The sequence below is a fragment of the Nerophis lumbriciformis genome, linkage group LG24 (assembly GCF_033978685.3).
Source record: "Nerophis lumbriciformis linkage group LG24, RoL_Nlum_v2.1, whole genome shotgun sequence".
Lineage (NCBI taxonomy): Eukaryota > Metazoa > Chordata > Actinopteri > Syngnathiformes > Syngnathidae > Nerophis > Nerophis lumbriciformis.
Window position 1 is genome coordinate 15,050,001 of NC_084571.2, and position 22,230 is coordinate 15,072,230.

At 40.3% G+C, this 22,230-nt stretch overlaps 2 protein-coding genes across 2 annotated transcripts in view; one reads left to right on the forward strand and one right to left on the reverse strand.

The window, feature by feature from the left end:
* Positions 1-90, forward strand: part of ccdc97 (coiled-coil domain containing 97) — a 12,090-nt gene extending 12,000 nt beyond the window's left edge. The window contains exon 7 of the mRNA XM_061981640.1: positions 1-90. This exon is cut by the window's left edge and continues 56 nt beyond it. Within this exon, the coding sequence (XP_061837624.1) occupies positions 1-65 (65 nt within the window). The 3' untranslated portion in view covers positions 66-90.
* Positions 91-627: 537 nt separating this feature from the next.
* On the reverse strand, positions 628-15,075 carry LOC133620284 (uncharacterized). Its single transcript, XM_061981638.1, has 3 exons — positions 14,455-15,075; positions 8,658-8,938; positions 628-1,302 (listed from the first exon to the last, which is right to left on the reverse strand). The coding sequence occupies exons 1-3, from the start codon at positions 14,576-14,578 to the stop codon at positions 628-630; spliced, it is 1,080 nt and encodes a 359-aa protein (XP_061837622.1). The 5' UTR covers positions 14,579-15,075.
* Positions 15,076-22,230: the final 7,155 nt, after the last annotated feature.

Here is a 22,230-nt window from a genome sequence, read left to right on the forward strand (position 1 = left end):
AGGAAAAGTACTTTGACGAAGATGATGAGGAAGAAGATGAAGACGAAGAAATTATGACACAATAGTGACTGCAGTTGTAATTGGTGTTTTCCCTAATACTAATCCAAGGAAAAAGTCTGGAGAAAGACGAGTCATCTTATATTTGGCAAGCTCGTCGCAGCTTTTCTTCCGGTCACTCACATCTGCTGGAAGGGTGCTTCAAAGGTTGTGAAAGCACAAAGAAGTCATTATCAAATACCCTTTTTTATTGTAGTTATTATATTGATTGATTGAAAACATTTTGTAATTATTTCTTTTCTTTCACAAATCTTTTCAAAAACCATCTTGAGAAAGTGGCATTGCGTTACATTCAAGCCGATACGGTAAGTCACTGAGTTAAAAAATTGTCTATTTTTCAGTCTACACATTTTTAATACAATATTGTTTTTAGACCTTATATATTACTGTAATCTTTATTTCTTGTGAGAACCAGCAAGCCTGCATACTGCTTGGCAATCTTTAGGTATATTCATTCAAAACAAACAACTTCAGGAGTTCGATATTGTCGTAATGTTTAGTCAAAATTGCAATAATAGCGAAAAAATGTTAGAATGTGGTTATTTTTGTGTTGGCATGACGTGTTATTCCTCACTTTTTGTCAGCCAGCCTCTGCAGGAGAGCAATGACCGTGTCCTGCTTGGAGGAGAGCAGCTCCAGAGCCGCGGAAATCCTGCAAAGTGACTTCGCCATCCGCACCTCCCTCCTTTCACGCCGTCTTTCCCTCGCTTGCACCCGGTCTTGAGCGACGCCGTCCAGCTGAGTCTGCTCCTCCCTTTTCTTCAAAATCTCTTGGTACAAGCAGGCGTTGGTTTGCTCCTGGTTTGCCTTGTGGCCTTCGGGGAAACTGCGACGGAAGCATATGACGTCTGTTGGGTATGGCCGAGCTTTGCGGGGCATGTTCATATCGGACCCGAGCGAAGGGAGGGCGGTTTGTGTGAAACAAGATGGCGGTGGTTCAGTGGAGGTTAAATGAAGACTGCTTGTAACAATGTCACTATTTACTACCAGCAGAGGTTTGAGGTCCACACTTTCTGTTTGGCGAAGAGTCGCAGACATGGCATCACTGTTACTACTGCTGCTGCTGGCAGGAGACTGACCCTTGACCTCTGATTCTGCTTGAATAAGCATGGAGGAGAAGCTCCCATTGGTGCGGATGATGGCGGTCGGCAGTTTGGGTGTAATCTTTGGGGCGCCGCCGCCTCCTTTGCCACGTTTGTTACTGATGTAAGAACCCACCGTGTCACACAGCGTGGCATCCATCAGCTGCAAGGTAGGAAAGACAAGCAGTATTTTTCATCACTTATTATATAGTTGGGTATCCCACTTTGATAAATGCTGTACATTAAACTGAGCAATATGGCCTAAAATCTATATTGTGATATACCGTACAGGCCAAAAGTTTGAACAGAACTTCTCATTTAATGCGTTTCTTTATTTTCATGACTATTTACATTGTAGATTGTCACCGAAAGCATCAAAACTATGTACTTAACAAAAAAGGTGAAATAACTGAAAACATGTTTTATATTCTAGTTTCTTCAAAATAGCCACCTTTTGCTCTGATTACTGCTTTGCACACTCTTGGCATTCTCTCGGTGAGCTTCAAGCAGTGAAAAGTGGAATCCATTTGAGGTGACTCCCTCTTGAAGCTCGAGAGAATGCCAAGAGTTTGCAAAAAAGTAATCAGAGCTAAGGGTGGCTATTTTGAAGAAACTAGAATATAAAACATGTTTTCAGTTATTTCACCTTTTTTGGTTAAGTACATAACCTCACGTGTTCATTCATAGTTTTGATGCCTTCAGTGACAATCTACAATGTAATTAGTCATGAAAATAAAGAAAACTCATTGAATGAGAATGTGTGTCCAAACTTTTGGCCTGTACTGTATATTTCAGCCTCCTGCGATATTAATATTTATCACAACATATTATTTGGCATGTAAATGATAACATTTCAAAACAGGTTACAAGGGCTCCTAATTTGGCTGCTGACGTATGCTGTAACATATTGTGTAATTTCAAGTTGTCTTATGTTGTCAAAACTATAACACTATAACACAACTATAACCTACTTGCTAATTTACTAATTTACTTTCTGTTGTAACATGGTTCTGCTGGGCAAATATTTTGACTTGGAGGACCACATTGACAGAAACAATGTGTTTCGGGGGCCAATGTGTATGTGTGTATGAATGATATATACACATTTAGCTGTAAAAATCTGCTGTACAGTATGTGTGTTTCAGGAACACTAATACAAAAGTCACAATGTCCAATAGAGTTCTAAAAACGTTATGACAGACCACCTCAAAAAAATGGAATGGAATTTTACAGTTTTTCACTGAATGGACACCCAAAATGTACATGAAAATAAAGAAAGTGGGATTTACAATATTAACTATGAACAATAAAACACTGAATATTAACAACATATGAACGTCGCTCCTCTTTTACTTCTAAGACCAGCTCCTCCATAGACATCTTTTACAATCAAGTAACAAAAATGTAAAACAAACAAGTGTAATAAACACCTACAATAAGATATATTATCACTTTTATGCAGAAATTTGTTGTAAAAATCTGCTTTCGCATCTGTTTCTGACACACGCGTTTGGGGCTGGCTGCTCTGAAAACAAACCCCGCCCACTCTGCTTTGTTCCTCGTCTGAGCTGCTGTGACGTAGATTACCGTAATAACTCGTACAACACTTTGCACAGATATCAACCACCTATAGTTCAAGACTTACGGTCATTTAAAAACAGCACTGCACATCATAATGGCGGCTACAGTTTTGATGTTAAAGGTCTAAAAGAAATTATGTAGAACGTCTGGCGGGCCGGATTGAAAACCTTAATGGGCCGCATGTGGCCCGCGGGTCATATTTTGCCCAGATCTGTTCTATCTACTGGTAAAATGTAATAATCACTTATTATGTTTGGGTATTTAACATTAGTTTTGGGTCAAGCTATAAATTTGGGTATCAATCCAATACCAAGTAGTTACAGGAGCAGTATTGGTCATGTACATTTTCAAGATCATTGATTGATTGATTTTTTGATTACAAATGAAAACACAGGATGACTTGTAACAATATAATTTTAATACAGTATTTAAATAATTTCCCAATATTGGCTCTGATTTAAAACCTTTGCTTTTTGCCCTTAAAGTCATCCTGTCTCAATGGACTTATTTCCTAAGTTTGTAAACAAAACAAAAAATTACAAAATATTTGACAGTAAAAATATTGATTTAACCACTGCAGTATCGACCTATACTGATACTATACTTGATATCATTATTGTCGATATTTCTATCTTATCGCCCATGTTTCTTGACATGTAAAAGCTGGAGCTTAGCGATTAGCATATCCTCTAACAGTGTGTAGTGTAACATGTTTAGATACGTCAATTGCGAGCTACAGGTCGATCGCCAGCCAGGCATTAAAAAAAATATACCTAAAAATTAGCGATCATCACTCTTCACCAAAACGTCACTTCCGTCACTTGATTGACATTCACGGCACCCGAGCTAGCTCATTAAGAAAAATGACCGACAGGAAGGCGAGAAACACTTTTTATTTCAACAGACTTTCGCGCTCGTACCTGCCGTCAAAACTCAAAAGACCGACTGCACAGTTCCTGTCTTCACAATAAAAGCGCTGCTTCATCCTGACTACGCTAACAAAACAAGAGTCTCAGAAAGCTGGCGTGCACAAGCTAGCAAGCTACGGCGTTTGCCGCCAATGTATTTCTTGTAAAGTGCATAAAAAGGAGAATGGAACGGGACAAATAACATGCCACAAAACCAACCACTTTCATGTGGTATTGGCAGTGTTGGGTTAGTTACTGAAAACCAGTAACTAGTTACAGTTACTAGTTACTTTATTTCAAAAGTAACTCAGTTACTAATTCAGTTACTTACACCAAAAAGTAATGCGTTACTGTGAAAAGTACCGGTAACTATTTAGTTACTTCTTTTTTTCTTCTTCTTTTTTTTTTTTTTTTAAAGCTGCCATTATTGCCCTTTTAGCCTTCGTTTCAGTACTGTTATTGCACTGGAGAATAATACAAACCCCGTTTCCATATGAGTTGGGAAATTGTGTTGGATGTAAATATAAACGGAATACAATGATTTGCAAATCCTTTTCAACCCATATTCAGTTGAATGCACTACAAAGACAAGATATTTGATGTTCAAACTCATAAACTTTATTTTTATTTTTTTTGCAAATAATAATTAACTTAGAATTTCATGGCTGCAACACGTGCCAAAGTAGTTGGGAAAGGGCATCTTCACCACTGTGTTACATCACCTTTTCTTTTAACAACACTCAATAAGTGATTGGGAACTGAGGAAACTAATTGTTGAAGCTTTGAAAGTGGAATTCTTTCCCATACTTGTTTTATGTAGAGCTTCAGTCGTTCAGCAGTCCGGAGTCTCCGCTGTCATATTTTACGCTTCATAATGCGCCACACATTTTCGATGGGAGACAGGTCTGGACCGAAGGCGGGCCAGGAAAGTACCCGCACTCTTTTTTTTTATGAAGCCACACTGTTGTAACACGTGCTGAATGTGGCTTGGCATTGTCTTGCTGAAATAAGCATGGGCGTTCATGAAAAAGACGGCGCTTAGATGGCAGCATATGTTGTTCCAAAACCTGTATGTACCTTTCAGCATTAATGGTGCCTTCACAGATGTGTAAGTTACCCATATCTTGGGCACTAATGCACCCCCATACCATCACAGATGCTGGCTTTTGAACTTTGCGTCGATAACAGTCTGGATGGTTCGCTTCCCCTTTGCAACGGGTGACACGATGTCGAATATTTCCAAAAACAATTTGAAATGTGGACTCGTCAGACCACAGAACACTTTTCCACTTTGCATGAGTCCATCTTAGATGATCTTGGGCCCAGAGAAGCTGGCGGCGTTTCTGGATGTTGTTGATAAATGGCTTTCGCTTTGCACAGTAGAGCTTTAACTTGCACTTACAGATGTAGCGACAAACTGTATTTAGTGACAGTGGTTTTCTGAAGTGTTCCTGAGCCCATGTGGTGATATCCTTTAGAGATTGATGTCGGTTTTTGATACAGTGCGGTCTGAGGGATCGAAGGTCACGGTCATTCAATGTTGGTTTCCGGCCATGCCGCTTACATGGAGTGAATTCTCCAGATTCTCTGAACCTTTTGATGATATTATGGACCGTAGATGTTGAAATCCCTAAATTTCTTGCAGTAACCCTCAGATTGCTGGCACGGCCACTCTCCCAACTTCGCCACGCCGTCCCCTAACAATAACATGCTAATATTGAAGAAGTTAGCATACTTTTATGATGGTTCTAACCATCAAAGAACATGTTTTTTAAGTTTTAAAAGATTCAATTTAGCTAAAAGGCTAACATCAGATGTTAACATGCTAACATTAGCAGGCTAATATACAAGAAGTTAGCATACTTATATGATGGCAAAATCCATGATTTTTAGGTTTAAACAAAATTAGCTAAAATGTTTGAATACAATGTTATTATGCTAAGGTTAGCATGCTAATATAGGATGAGTTAGCATAGTTCTAAAATGGTGAAAAGTATCAAAAACCATGAATTTTTGGTTTAAATTAATACAATTTGTTATAATTCTATCATAAAACATGTGCATGCTAATATTGAAGGAGTTAGCATACTTGTATGACGGTCCCTATCAAAAACCATGTTTTTTAGGTTTAAAAGATCCAAAGTAGCTAAAAGGCTAGCATAAAACATTAGCATGCTAATATAGGAGAAGTTAGCATACAAAACTCAGAAGATACAAGTGAACAGATGACCAATTTGCTTTTAAAGGCTGAGTTTTTGTCTAAGCATTTTATCAATGCAATGTTGATGCAGCTGGCATTCCAGAATTCATGAAATGAATGATCTTTGTCAGATATTTATGCAAAAAGAGTACATTATTTAGTGTTAATTATGCATATAAGCATCACTTCTTTTTACATTTGTAAGACAGTTCAACTTAGAATGTGCTTAACGTTTCATCAAAGTCATTCAGTTGTATCATTTCAAACACTATTTTTCTTTATTCAGTTAATGTTCAAACATTTACTGAAACGTTTGAGTGTATACATAATAGGGGTGCACCAAAAAAATCGATTTACAACCGGATCGCGATTTTTATTCATCCCGGTTCTAAATATTTAACAAAATTAATTTTCAAAATATTTGTATATAACGTATTTTCCGGATCATAGGGCGCACCGGAATATAAGGCGCACTGCCAATGAGCAGGTCTATTCAGGTCTATTTTCATACAAAAAGTGCATTAAAGGGGTCATATTATTTTATTTTTTGTCTAAATGTAAAAGGCTTCCTTGTGGTCTACATAACATGTAATGGTGGTTCTTTAGTCAAAAGGTTGCATAGATGATGTTTTACAGATCATCTTCAAGTCGCTTTCTGACAGTCTCTTCAGGATGCGCCGTTTTGTGGGCGGTCTTATTTACGTGGCTCACTTTCGACAGCGTCTCCTCCCCGTCATCTTTGTTGTAGCGGTGTAGCGTGCAAGGACGGGAGTGGAAGAAGTGTCAAAAGATGGAGCTAACTGTTTTAATGACATTCAGACTTTACTTCAATCAATAACGGAGCAACATCTCCTCATCCGTGGCTCACTGGTATAACAATAACAACGCCGGAAATGTGTCCCGGGAAAAACCGTCCGAGCGGAACTCTCTAATAACTAAAGTTCCTTGGGTGAATAATGTAAACTCACTACACCGGTATGTTTTAGCGCTTTCATGGTGAGTTTACTGACAGATATAAGTAAGAACTTTACACTACTTTATATTAGAAATGGCAACAGCAGAGGATGAATGTGCCATAACAAAAAGATGAGAAAAATAAGAAGCTTATCGACTACGACGTCGGCACACACTACAAAGGCGGAAGGACGCTTGCAACTTTTCAAGTCTTATGCTGATCCCAAATGCATATCAGCAGGTACCAGAAGGTAAGAAAAGTTGTTTTTGCATAATATTGGGAAACAAAACGCCAGATATGTCTTACCTTATACACACACCATAATTAGAGATGTCCGATAATACCGGACTGCCGATATTATCGGCCGATAAATGCTTTAAAATGTATTATCGGTATTGGTTTCAAAATAATCGGTATCGGTTTCAAAAAGTAAAATTTTTGACTTTTTAAAACGCTGCTGTGTACACGGACGCAGGGAAAAGTATAGACCGCTAATAAACCTTAAAGGCACTGCCTTTGCGTGCCTGCCCAGTCACATAATATCTACGGCTTTTCACACACACATATGAATGCAATACATACTTGGTCAACAGCCGTACAGGTCACACTGAGGGTGGCCGTATAAACAACTTTAACACTGTTACAAATATGCGTCACACTGTGAACCCACACCAAACAAGAATGACAAACACATTTCGGGAGAACCGCCGCACCGTAACACAACATAAACACAACAGAACAAATACCCAGAACCCCTTGCAGCACTAACTCTTCCGGGACGCTACAATATACACCCCCCGCTACCCACCCACCCCCACCCCCCCAACCCCGCCTACCTCAACCTCCTCATGCTCTCTCAGGGAGAGCATGTTCCAAATTCCAAGCTGCTGTTTCGAGGCATGTTAAAAAAAATAATGCACTTTGTGACTTCAATAATAAATATGGCAGTGCCATGTTGGCATTTTTTTCCATAACTTGAGTTGATTTATTTTGGAAAACCTTGTTACATTGTTTAATGCATCCAGCGGGGCATCACAACAAAATTAGGCATAATAATGTGTTAATTCCACGACTGTATATATCGGTATCGGTTGATATCTGTAATTAAGAGTTGGACAATATCGGATATCGGCAAAAAAGCCATTATCGGACATCTCTAACCATAATAATACTATAACAAGGTATGTTGAAGCACAGTACAATTCATCAAGCGGTGCAACTTCATAGCTTACCAAAGTCGTACTAAAACATTTTGATAGATTTTTGAGCGCTGTGTGTAATGTTCTATATTTTCAATGGAACACATCAAATGTTGGTGTGGTTTACTTGAGTCGTATTGCAGGTCGGTAAGCACAACCAAAATTATTCCGCACATTAAGCGCACCGGGTAATATGGCGCACCGTCGAGTTTTGAGAAAATGAAAGGATTTTAAGTGCGCCTTATAGTCCGAAAAATATGTTATTTGTTTGAAATAAGAATCTGAAAAATATGTTTTAGGCTATCTCCATTAAACCAAAGGAGAATTCCTAACCTGTGACCTGTGACCTGTTTTGAAAACGTTTTATTAGGGGTGAACAAAATGATCGATTCACATACGAATCGCCCTGCTTTTTCATCCCAATTCTAAATCACGGATTCATAATGTTCTTTTTTTTGGTTTGTTTTTGTTTTTTTAATTTTTTATAGGAATACATTTTGGGCAGCACGGTGACACAGATGTTGGATCGAATCGTTCGGCGCCTACCCCTAATAATTAGTAAAAGTACGATCATGAAAGTTTAACCCTAGAAAGGGTTAATAATTGTGAAATGGAAAGATTGATATTTGCCATGCAATCAGAAAAGCAACTCATTCATTTAAGAAGGGCACTCACGTCAAAGAACTCCCAGGACGTCTTGTCGTGTCCGGTCTCGCGGCTGCGATCTTTCACCCTTTTGTACGTCACAATCAAGTTGTTCCACTTGCGGCGGATCTTCTCGACAGGAAGGATGTGGCCCTTGGCGGCCAGCTCTTCCTGGACGCTCTGGAAGAGCTGCGAGCGTTCCCGTGTCTCGTAGAGGCCCCAGCGGCGGCCGACAGCGTCGATCAGACACAAGACGGCTTTGGAGGAGAAATCAGAACCGGGGGGAAGCGTCCTTCCGCGGGGTACTGGGGCTGGTAATTACACACCATGGGAACGACATTTAAAACATTTTATTCAATTAAATCAATCAAGTTGACTATAACATAAATATGTCATTTTCTCATGCACTACACATCGTTACAGAAGTAGACAATTTAAGGTGTTGAAAATTATGCGGATTAATCCATCGTCATTGAATACAAATCAGGGAACAAAGGCTGACTTATTTTGGCTCATAGTGAATGTTTGCTGTATTTTGGTCATCAATTTTGTTGAGTTTCTCTGCCATGATTTTTCCTTAATGTTTTATTCATGTTCAATTTTAAAATGTCAACATTCAATTTTTTCACAGTTGTTCGACAATACCCCAAAGCCAAACAATACATAATACAATATAATATAATACAATACATATACATTGTTTTACTTTTTGTTAATTTAAATTTCTCAATCAACTACAGTCCAAAACAAAAATACCAAACATGTCATAAGATCTGTGTAATGACTGTCATTACAGGTTTGGACTAGAGTTGTCCCGATACCAATATTTTAGTACCGGTAACAAAATGTATTTCGATACTTTTCGGTACTTTTCTAAATAAAGGGAACCACAAAAAATGGCATTATTGGCTTTCTTTTAACAAAAAAATCTTACAGTATATTAAACATATGTTTCTTATTGCAATCGAAGAACAATTTTGTCCTTGAATAAAATAGTGAACATACTAGACAACTTGTCTTTTAGTAGTAAGTAAACAAACAAAGGCCCCTAATTAATCTGCTGACGTATGCAGCAACAATGTGTCATTTATCATTCTATTTCGTCAAAATTATGAGGGACAAGCTGTAAAAACTGATTATTAATCTACTTGTTTATTTACTGTTAATATCTGCTTATTTTCTGTTTCAACATGTTCTATCTACACTTCTGTTAAAATGTAAAAATCACTTATTCTTCTGTTGTTTGATACTTTACATTAGTTTTGGATGAGACCACACATTTAGGTATCGATCCGATACCAAGTAATTACAGGATCATACATTGGTCATATTCAAAGTCCTAATGTGCCCAGGGACATCTTTCCTGAGTTTATAAACATAATGTGAATTTTTAAAAAAGGAAAATATCGACGTAATCATAGTAGTAGCAACTTGTACTTGGTATCATTACAGTGGATGTCAGGTGTAGATCCACCCATGGCGTTTGTTTACACTGTGACGCAGGTGATCTGCGGGGTGTAGTGAAACATGTTTAGCTATTCCTCATCCTGCATGGATTATACTTGTAAGAAACGTACTTTATTAGTCGCCATGGAAACAAGGATTAGTGATTTAGAAGTCGCTAAAACACTGCCGACTGCGGATGGATGTTAGCTGCTCGCTAGCTAGCCATGTTTTAAAGCACCTCTTCATGAGGGCGTTTCAGTGTTATAACTTCACCTTTATCTTTACTTTTTAGGCCAAAATGCATCCATTCTCCCTTTTCTGTCTACACACTGTGTCTGCTTGTAAGTACTCCGTGTGTGTGTGTGCTGCCAAACATGCTCCTCTGCTCGTAAACCAGCAATGTCACGACGTGAGGACGTGCCGTCATGCCCGGTGTTGTGCCATTTCACTTTATGTACTTTTTTATGCCGAAAGAGGCGATTTAAAAGAGGCGATTTCAGCCAAGTTAGATATACTTTTCGAGACGAGTGATGCAACCGAGTGACGTAAGCGCGCTCCCGCGTCAGGGGGTGCATATTATGGCAGGGGTGCGTTTTCCGGCACAACACCTACTTTACTTGCTGTTTAACTCCACCACTCCTCTACCAGGAGCACTGGCTCCCTCAAGACACACTTGTGCCTGGTTGCCAATCAGGAAGCCTCTTAATACAGCTGTCAGTAAAATGGATCATTGTTTTGCTTTGTATCTCTAATGCCATGCTGCAGAGATTTCCCTATGCTTTCTGTGCACTCATTGTGTCACTAAATACATTTTAACTTGCGCTTTGCATGCTGTCTACGCATTGTGGGGTTCGAGACAACACAGAACTTTTGATTTATATTTTACTTTGATTAGTCATTTAATGAGTGCAACAAATAAAAATCGACAAAATCTAGACTACATGGAATGCCCGAAACTTAAAATATGCAGACATGGTTTGCACACCCGTTACAATCGAGCACACATGTTAGTGCTGTATGTATAAAAAAACTTAATAGTTAATTTTAATAGTTTTTTCATTTTTATTATTGCACATATGATTAAATGCAAATTCAACGTTGATGGATGGATTTCTTAAAAAATAATACAAGTTATGGGAAGCAGAAAAATCGTTATAAAAAAACAAACTAAAATAGGTTGCTCAAAAAGGTTCATTATATCTTCTTATTCATATAATTTTTCAAATGTTCTTGTACTCAGACCATATTTTCTGTATATTAGTTCTTTCTTGGTAAAAATGCCATCTAATATACCGAAACTATGGTCTGATTACAAGAACATTTGAAAAAAGTACCTAAAATAGGGCTTGAGTCTTTAGTGTGTTTTATCCGATTACTCAATTAATCGCACAAACTAATCGACACACTTAGCCAATAAAGATGATTCTGATAAATGACTAAAATAATCAATAGCTACAACCTGCAGGCCTATATGTATTGTTTATTTGAACTCTTTAATTAAATGATAGCATTCAATTAGTAGAAATTCACGTCACGTTGTTTTACAAATTTCAACCTGTGACTGATCAAAAAGTTTTTAAAAAGGACAACATTTAACCCCCCCCCCCCCCCCCCCCCCCCCAAAAAAAAAAAAAAAACATTACATGATATTTTGGTTTAGGACTGAAGTTTGAGGAATTTGAGCAAAAAAGTATAACGCAATGTCAATCCAAAATGTTTTTATAACTTCAAATTTTTACGTTCTTTTTGACTTTGAAGATAACATTGAATGTCCCCAGACCAGGGGTGTCAAACTCGTTTTCATTGGGGGCCACATGGCAGTTATGGCTGCCCTCAGAGGGCCACTTGTAACAGTGAATAATATATACATTTTTAAATTGCTTCATTACACAATTATTTAATTGTTATATATTTTTACGTACACTGTAAGAAAAATACGTAGATTTTAGAGTAAAGTTTAGCTGCTGAAATGTTACCATAAAATGTACGTTTTTTACAATGTATACTGTAAATGTAAATGAGAAAACAGTACCACTGTTTTACTGTAAGATCTACAGTCGTTTTTTACGGTGTATTACTGTAAATGCAAAAACAATATTACGCATTTTTTGGTTTTGTGTTTTTACGGTAAAAATTCTGGCAACTGAGCTATCCGTTTTTCACCGAAAAATAATTTTTACATTGCACAATTTGATGGATAAGTTGCTTCAAAATCACGAGTCGAGCAGATATTTTAGTACTTATTTTGATGTTTGGAATGTGCGATAATATAATATTTGTTGCAATGTTAGATTAAGTTTAAAGGCCTACTGAAACCCACTACTACCGACCACGCAGTCTGATAGTTTATATATCAATGATGAAATCTTAACATTGCAACACATGCCAATACGGCAATACGTTAGCTTACTAAAGTGCAATTTTAAATTTTGCGCGAAATATCCTGCTGAAAACGTGTCGGTATGATGACGCCTGCGCGTGACGTCACGGATTGTAGAGGACATTTTGGGACAGCATGGTGGCCAGCTATTAAGTCGTCTGTTTTCATCGCAAAATTCCACAGTATTCTGGACATCTGTGTTGGTGAATCTTTTGCAATTTGTTCAATGAACAATGGAGACAGCAAAGAAGAAAGCTGTAAGTAGGAAGAGGTGTATTGCGGCAGGTGTTGTGCCGGATAACGCACCCCCGCCGTAGAATGCGCCCCTTGACTGTTGTGCCGGATAACACAGCCGGTGTTTCATTGTTTACATTCCCGAAAGATGACAGTCAAGCTTTACCATTGGCCTGTGGAGAACTGGGACAACAGAGACTCTTACCAGGAGGACTTTGAGTTGGATACGCAGACGCGGTACCGTGAGTACGCATGCAGCTGCGGCTTCCAAACATTTGATCGCTTGGCCGTACGTGCGTGCTGCTATGTGCATGTCACGTACGTAACTTTGGGGAAATATATGTGCTGTATGAACTTTGGGGAGGTGAACGGTACTTTGGGCTGTCGGATTGAGTGTGTTGTGCAGGTGTTTGAGTTGTATTGGCGGGTTATATGGACGGGAGGGGGGAGGTGTTTGTTATGCGGGATTAATTTGTGGCATATTAAATATAAGCCTGGTTGTGTTGTGGCTAATAGAGTATAAATATGTATTGTGTTTATTTACTGTTTTAGTCATTCCCAGCTGAATATCAGGTCCCACCCGCCTCTCACAGCATCTTCCCTATCTGAATCGCTCCCACTGCCCTCTAGTCATTCACTCTCACTTTCCTCATCTCCAAATCTTTTATCCTCGCTCAAATTAATGGGGAAATCGTCGCTTTCTCAGTCCGAATCGCTCTCGCTGCTGGTGGCCATGATTGTAAACAATGTGCGGATGTGAGGAGCTCCACAACCTGTGACGTCACGCTACTCGTCTGCTACTTCCGGTACAGACAAGGCTTTTTTTATCAGCGACCAAAAGTTGCGAACTTTATCGTCGATGTTCTCTACTAAATCCTTTCAGCAAAAATATGGCAATATCGCGAAATGATCAAGTATGACACATAAAATGGACCTGCTATCCCCGTTTAAATAAGAAAATCGCATTTCAGTAGGCCTTTAAAATATGAAATTGCATACAGTACATGTATTTTTTTCCTGTCAAAATAGAAAGTTGACTACATTTAGAAACAAATAGACATATAAAATGTTGGTGTTGTTTACTTGAGTCATAATGCAGTCTACACGTGTCTCTTATGTGTGACTGCCATCATGTTGCAGTCCACACATATCTCTTGTGTGACTGCCATCTACTGGTCACATTTATCATTTCACCATGTAGAAATTGAGAAACAAATAGATACGCATGGTAGTTCCAAGCCTTTGCATGCCACATAAAATGAGGTGGTGGGCCAGATACGGCCCCCTGGCCTTGAGTTTGACACATGCGCCCCAGACTGTTAAAAATGAATAGTATCCAATTGTGATTAATCAAAATGTAACCTGTGATTAATAAAATTTAAAAGATTAATTGTTAACAGCACCCGTCATTGGAATTCACATTTTTTAAAGAACAGCTCATCATGACTTGTTGCCTAGCAACGTGTGCCCAGGTAATATGATCATGTGCCCAGATTTTTTTTTATTTTTAGCTTTTAATCGATCTTCTGGACAACTTGTTGCCCGGCAGAATTTGTGACTTTCATACAGCCAATGAAAAAAATGCATATTCTTCCCAGCAGGATGTTGAAATTCCAAACATAGGGCAATACATTTAAAATTGCACAGTGATAAAAAACAGATTATTTATCTGCATTAATTGGATAATCATATCACATTTTCTAAAAATTGGTGCGGTGCATGCAGAGCGGGTGAGAAGCGTGTTGTGGATAAAAAGAGAATATTCACTTCGAGTTGTTGTTTGCAGTTGTGATGAGGAGTCTTCCAGCTCGTCTTCTTGGCTGCTTTTTACGGTTGCGGGCTCGCAGCTGCCTCGGTGCAGACGAGTGGCCTCCATCGCGGACACGCACATGTAGACACTACAAATCCAAAGAAAGTTTCGAGATGGCGGATTCAGTAAATTCAGTTTGCGACCATTCCTCGACGTGTGATGAATACACAACACCTCAGTGTGCGCGTTGAGGGGCACACGCAGAAATGGCTGCGCTGCCTACGAGCTGGTGGATGCGCAGGGCGACTGCGCAGTTTTTCAACACAGCCTCGATGCGGACTGTGTGACGTCACCAACGCACTCAAGTACTCAGCTGTGGCCTCGTAGTAAACAGTGGAGGTCCAGCGTGACGTAAACCTAAGGCAGGGGTCGGCAACCCAAAATGTTTAAAGAGCCATATTGGACCAAAAATACAAAAAAAAATCTGTCTTCAGCCGCAAAAAAATCAAAGCCTTATATAAGTGTTATAATGAAGGCAACACATGATGCGAGTGTCTTTATGAGCTATAATAGCTTACTACCATGAATTGATTAACGTGGACCCCGACTTAAACAAGTTGAAAAACTTATTCGGGTGTTACCATTTAATGGTCAATTGTACGGGATATGTACTGTACTGTGCAATCTACTAATAAAAGTCTCAATCAATCAATCAAAATGACTTTAAAAGTCTTATATAAGTGTTATAATGAAGGCAACACATAATGTGTCTATATTAACTATAATAGCCTACTATCAAAATGACTTTAAAAGTCATATATAAGTGTTATAATGAAGGCAACACATAATTTAAGTGTCTATATTACCTATAATAGCCTACTATCAAAATTACTTTAAAAGTCTTGTATAAGTCTTGAATGCTTTGTACTGCTCTATCAATGAACTGCAATCTACACATCCAGAGGGAGTGTTCATCGTGGCAGGGGACTTTAATCAAGCTAACATGAAAACTGTGTTCCCCCATTTCCATCAATATGTGAATTTTGCAACCAGGGGTGGAAACACGCTGGACATGGTGTACAGCAATATTAAGCACGTGTTCAAAGCTGCACCCCGCCCCCACCTCGGCTCCTCAGACCATCTATCTGTGATGCTAATTCCTGCATACAAGTCCCTGCTGATCAGAAAGCAAGCTACGGTGAAGCAGGTGAGGACCTGGGTTCACCGCGTGGCGCATATTTGTAACAGTGTTGAAGTTGTTTATACGGCCACCCTCAGTGTGACCTGTATGGCTGTTGATCAAGTATGCTTTGCATTCACTTTTGTGTGTGAAAAGCTGTAAATATCATGTGATTGGGCCGGCACGCATAGGCAGTGCCTTTAAGGCACGTCCCCAATATTGTTGTCTGGATGGAAATCGGGAGAAATTCGGGAGAATGGTTGCCCCGGGAGATTTTCGGGAGGGGCACTAAATTTGGGAGTCACCCGGGAAAATCGGGAGGGTTGGCAAGTATGTCAATCAATCCACTCCCTCGCTCTCTTGCTCTCTCTGTCTCTGCCCCTCCCTCACGAATGCTGCTGCGTGCGCACACCTTCACAATTTGTTATGTTTTTAACCCCTTCTTAACCCTGGACGTACATTGAAAATACAGACAACCCTGACTCAAAATGCCGGACATTTGAGGCATTTAAAAAACCCCGCCCGGACAGCCCCGCAAAACAGGACATGTTCGGGGAAAAGAGGACGTATGGTCAGTCGATCCTTGTTCCCTTGTCTCATGTTCCTTGTTTCTCCCGCAGTACCCGTCTTGTCCTGTGTGCTCGAGCTCTGTGCCTCGACTGCCCTCCGAACTTTGGACTGCCTTCCTCGATCCTCGACCCTCGCCTGAACACGGACCTTGTCGCTTCTCTCCTGACCCTCGGCCATCTGCCTGTTTTCGGACTTCCTTTTTGCCTCGCCCTCTTGGACTGCCGAAAGATTCATCCATCACGCATTTACCACATTGTCTGGTATTATTCACATGGTTAATATCACACATAGTCCTGCAACAAACAAATAGAGTAGCATACACCTCCCACATACTCATCAAAGGTTACAATAAACCCGGTAACCTGAGTTTCTTCGTGGTGTCGTCTCCTTCCACCCCTCACGTACATAACATTATTCCAGGCATTATTACACATTCTGCATGTTTGGTTTAAGAGTTATGTTTGAATACATTTTTATTGCTTTTTTCGCATTATCTCAGGATTCTAAGAACATTAATTACTGTCATATTGAGTGAAAAGCTAATGTTAGTCTTTTTAAGCCTTAAAAAAAGCATATGTTTCGAGTAAAACTCACAAAGATACATTATTACAGGCATTTTTAGCAATTTTGCATGTTTGGTTTAGGAGTTATGTTTAAATAGCTGTCATATTTAGTGTGACAGTTATACTGTCATATTGAGTAAAAACACATTTTTGTATTTGCAAACCTTCCAAAAACACCTGATTCTAGTAAAACTCACAGATACATTATTACAGGCATTTTTAGACATATTGCATGTTTGTTTTGGAGTTATGTTTATATAACTTTCATATTTAGTATGACAGTTGTACTGTCATATTGAAAAAAACAACTCAGTTTTGTCCTTGCAAACCTTAAAAAAGAAAACATTTCTAGTAAAACTCAGAAAGATACATTATTCCAGGCATTATTACACATTTTGCATGTTTGATTTAAGAGTTATGTTTAAATACATTTTTATAGCTTTTTTTGCATTAGCTCAGGATTCTAAGAACATTACTGTCATATTAAAAAAAACACAAATTACTGTGTTTGTAATCCTTAAAAAACATATGTTTTGAGTAAAACTCACAAAGATACATTATTTCAGGCATGTTTAGCCATTTTGCGTGTTTAGTTTAGGAGTTATGTTTAAATAGCTGTCATATTGAGTGTGACAGTTTCACTGTCATATAGAGTAAAAACTTTTTTGTGTATTTGAAAACCTTCCAGAAACACCTGATTCTAGTAAAACTCACATAGAAACATTATTACAGGCATTTTAAGACATATTGCATGTTTGTTTTGGAGTTTTGTCTATATAACTTTCGTATTTAGTATGACAATTATACTGTCATATTGAAAAACAACAACTAAGTTTTGTCTTTGCAAACCTTAAAAAATATAATTTTCTAGTAAAACTCACAAAGATACATTATTCCAGTAATTATTACACATTTTGCATGTTTGGTTTAAGAATTATGTTTGAATACATTTGTATTGCTTTTTTCGCATTATCACAGGATCCTAAGAACATTACTGTCATATTGAGTAAAACACCTCTGGTTTGGCAGACCAGGGTGGTGGTTCCTCTCTTTAAGAAGGGGAACCGGAGGGTGTGTTCCAACTATCGTGGGATCACACTCCTCAGCCTTCCCGGTAAGGTCTATTCAGGTGTACTGGAGAGGAGGCTACGCCGGATAGTCGAACCTCGGATTCAGGAGGAACAGTGTGGTTTTCGTCCTGGTCGTGGAACTGTGGACCAGCTCTATACTCTCGGCAGGGTCCTTGAGGGTGCATGGGAGTTTGCCCAATCAGTCTACATGTGCTTTGTGGACTTGGAGAAGCCATTCGACCGTGTACCCCGGGAAGTCCTGTGGGGAGTGCTCAGAGAGTATGGGGTAACGGACTGTCTTATTGTGGCAGTTCGCTCCCTGTATAATCAGTGTCAGAGTTTGGTCCGCATTGCCGGCAGTAAGTCGGACACGTTTCCAGTGAGGGTTGGACTCCGTCAAGGCTGCCCTTTGTCACCGATTCTGTTCATAACCTTTATGGACAGAATTTCTAGGCGCAGTCAGGGCGTTGAGGGTATCTGGTTTGGTGGCTGTAGCATTAGGTCTCTGCTATTTGCAGATGATGTGGTCCTGATGGCTTCCTCCGGCCAAGATCTTCGGCTCTCACTGGATCGGTTCGCATCCGAATGTGAAGCGACTGGGATGGGAATCAGCACCTCCAAGTCCGAGTCCATGGTTCTCGCCCGGAAAAGGGTGGAGTGCCATCTCCGGGTTGGGGAGGAGATCTTGCCCCAAGTGGAGGAGTTCAAGTACCTCGGAGTCTTGTTCACGAGTGGGGGAAGAGTGGATCGTGAGATCGACAGGCGGATCGGTGCGGCGTCTTCAGTAATGCGGACGCTGTATCGATCCGTTGTGGTGAAGAAGGAGCTGAGCCGGAAGGCAAAGCTCTCGATTTACCGGTCGATCTACGTTCCCATCCTTACCTATGGTCATGAGTTTTGGGTCATGACCGAAAGGACAAGATCACGGGTACAAGCGGCCGAAATGAGTTTCCTCCGCCGAGTGGCGGGGCTCTCCCTTAGAGATAGGGTGAGAAGCTCTGTCATTCGGGGGGAGCTCAAAGTAAAGCCGCTGCTCCTCCACATCGAGAGGAGCCAGATGAGGTGGTTCGGGCATCTGGTCAGGATGCCACCCGAACGCCTCCCTAGGAAGGTGTTTCGGGCACGTCCGACCGGTAGGAGGCCACGGGGAAGACCCAGGACACGCTGGGAAGACTATCTCTCCCGGCTGACCTGGGAACGCCTCGGGATCCCCCGGGAGGAGTTGGACGAAGTGGCTGGGGAGAGGGAAGTCTGGGCTTCCCTGCTTAAGCTGCTGCCCCCGCGACCCGACCTCGGATAAGCGGAAGAAGATGGATGGATGGATGAATATATTTCTACAATCTTTTATCTCATTGTAAAGAGAAATAGTACTCTTGTGCTCCATATCCATGTCTATTAGTTTACCATGTAGGTGGCGCTGTAGCAAAAAAAGACAAAAAACATAAAGGGTCAGCAAACACGGCTCCTCCTAGTGGTCGATGCGGTCCCCATAGACATCTTATAAGTAGACGCAGCATCGAGCGCTACTGCCTACTGGTGCTGACGAGACGCGGGGCCGCCATCTTGGAGTGGTGATCCGCTCCACTCAGTGCAATTCATTTGGCAGGAGCAATGAACTGTCAGTGCATTTAATTCATCTTACCTCACTGAATACCACTGATTTTCACATGTTTTTTGTCATACGTGTAGCTACGATAAAGGACACATGTTTTGGCGTGTTTTATTATTCATAGTTTGCTTAACAGTAATAGAATATTGTTATATGCTTTAAGTGACCAGACGTCCGAGATCAAAACTGGGAATATAATCCCAGAGAAGGGGGAAAGAACTGTCAGCTATTTTTAAGTTGAAGAAACAATATGATTAGGTTTAGAGATGTCCGATAATGGCTTTTTTGACGATATCCGATATTCCGAAATTGTCCAACTCTTAATTACCGATTCCGATATCAACCAATACCGATATATACAGTCGTAGAATCAACACATTATTATGCCTAATTTTGTTGTGATGCCCCTCTGTATGCATTAAACAATGTAACAAGGTTTTCCAAAATAAATCAACTTAAGTTATGGAAAAAAATGGCAACACGGCACTGCCATATTTATTATTGAAGTTACAAAGTGCTTTTTTTTTTTAACATGCCTCAAAACAGCAGCTTGGAATTTGGGACATGCTCCCCCCTCCGTATGTCGGTTGAGGTGGGCGGGTTTAGGGGGGGTGGGGTTTGGTGGTAGCGGGGGTGTATATTGCAACCCGGAAGAGTTAGGGCTGCATGGGGTTCTGGGTATTTCTTTTGTTGTGTTTATGTTGTGTTACGGTGCGGATGTTCTCCCAAAATGTGTTTGTCATTCTTGTTTGGTGTGGATTCACAGTGTGTCGCATATTTCTAACAGTGTTAAAGTTATTTATACGAGCACCGTCAGTGTAACCTGTATCGCTGTTGGCCAAGTATGCATTGCATTCGTGTGTGCGTGCGTGCGTGCGTGCGTGCGTGTTGAAGCCGCACATATTATGTGACTGGGCCAGTATTCGCTAGACTGGGTGAAAAGCGGACGTGACGATTTTTGGGAGGGGCACTGAAATTTGGGAGTCTCCCGGGAGCGTTGGCAAGTATGAGAATTATCGGTGAATGTGGTGTTACAGCGGCACCGCCGCTGAATATAATCGGCGGGCCAGCTCTAGCGTTAATTTGATATGGCCTCAAGGGCCGAGTGAAATTACACGGCGGGCCTAAACTCAGTGGCCTAGTGGTTAGAGTGTCCGCCCTGAGAACGGTAGGTTGTGAGTTCAAACCCCGGCCGAGTCATACCAAAGACTATAAAAATGGGACCCATTACCTCCCTGCTTGGCACTCAGCATCAAGGGTTGGAATTGGGGGTTAAATCACCAAAAATGATTCCCGGGCGCGGCCACCGCTGCTGCCCACTGCTCCCCTCACCTCTCAGGGGGTGATCAAGGGTGATGGGTCAAATGCAGAGAATAATTTCGCCACACCTAGTGTGTGTGTGACAATCATTGGTACTTTAACTTTTTTAACTTTTTAATTTGGCCCGCGGGCCATAGTTTGACACCCTTGGTGTAGGGCAGTGGTTCTCAACCTTTTTTCAGTGATGTACCCCCTGTGAACATTTTTTTAATTCAAGTACCCCCTAATCAGAGCACAGCATTTTTGGTTGAAAAAAAGAGATACAGAAGTAAAATACAGCACTATGTCATCAGTTTCTGATTTATTAAATTGTATAACAGTGCAAAATATTGCTCATTTGTAGTGGTCTTTCTTGAACTATTTGTAAAAAAAGATGTACAAATAACTAAAAACTGTCACGGCCCTGACGCGCACCAGTGCGCGTTCATCTGGGAGCCGCGCGCGACTGCTGCAGGCAGCTGCGTTTCTTCAATCAACACACCGGCAACTGATGAGAGGGACGACTACTTAAACAACCGCCACCAGAGATCCTTTGCCAGAACGTAGCAATCTGTACATCGTACCGTAAGCTCGTCTCCAGCTTCCTAGTGCCTTTTTGATCCTGATCTCTGTGCTTTTTTTCCCTGCGTTAATTGTCGTGTCTTCCTCATCCCGCAGCTTCCTGTGTGCGTCCCCGAGTCACGCTGTGTGTCGTGTGCTCCTGGATCTTCCCTGTCATCCTCTTGCTTCCTGGTTCTGGACTCATCGCTCACCCCCCCCCCCCTCCCGGACTACGACGACCCACTCCTGCCTCTCGACCAACGTTTCCGCCCCTGGACAAACCCTGTCTGACAGCACCGCTCCTCTCAACACGCACCTCCAACACTTACGGTAAAACCCTCCAGTTAAATTCCACACATAGTCTGACACCCATTTCCTGTTTGGTTACATACACATCTAATATATATATATATATATATATATATATATATATATATATTGATATATATAATATAATATAATATAATATAATATATTGGATAATATATTGTATGAATTATACATATATATTATTATTATTATTATTATTGTTATATAGATATATATTTATATAGAGATATATATATATATAATTCCCTTTTGAATAAATACGCCCCAGGCTAAACGCTCTCCCTGTCTCAGTGCCGTCTCCTTCTACCCGGTACCATCACAAAAACTTGTTGAAAAATAAACAAGTGATTCAATTATAAATAAAGATTTCTACACATAGAAGTAATCATCAACTTAAAGTGCCCTCTTTGGGGATTGTAATAGAGATCCAGCTGGATTCATAAAACTTAATTCTAAACATTTCTTCACAAAAAAAAAAATCTTTAACATCAATATTTATGGAACATGTCCACAAAAAAGTTAGCTGTCAACACTGAAACACTGTTGCATTTCTTTTTACAGTTCTTTTTGACAGACATTTTAGTGAGGGTCAAACCATCATGGCTTGGGGG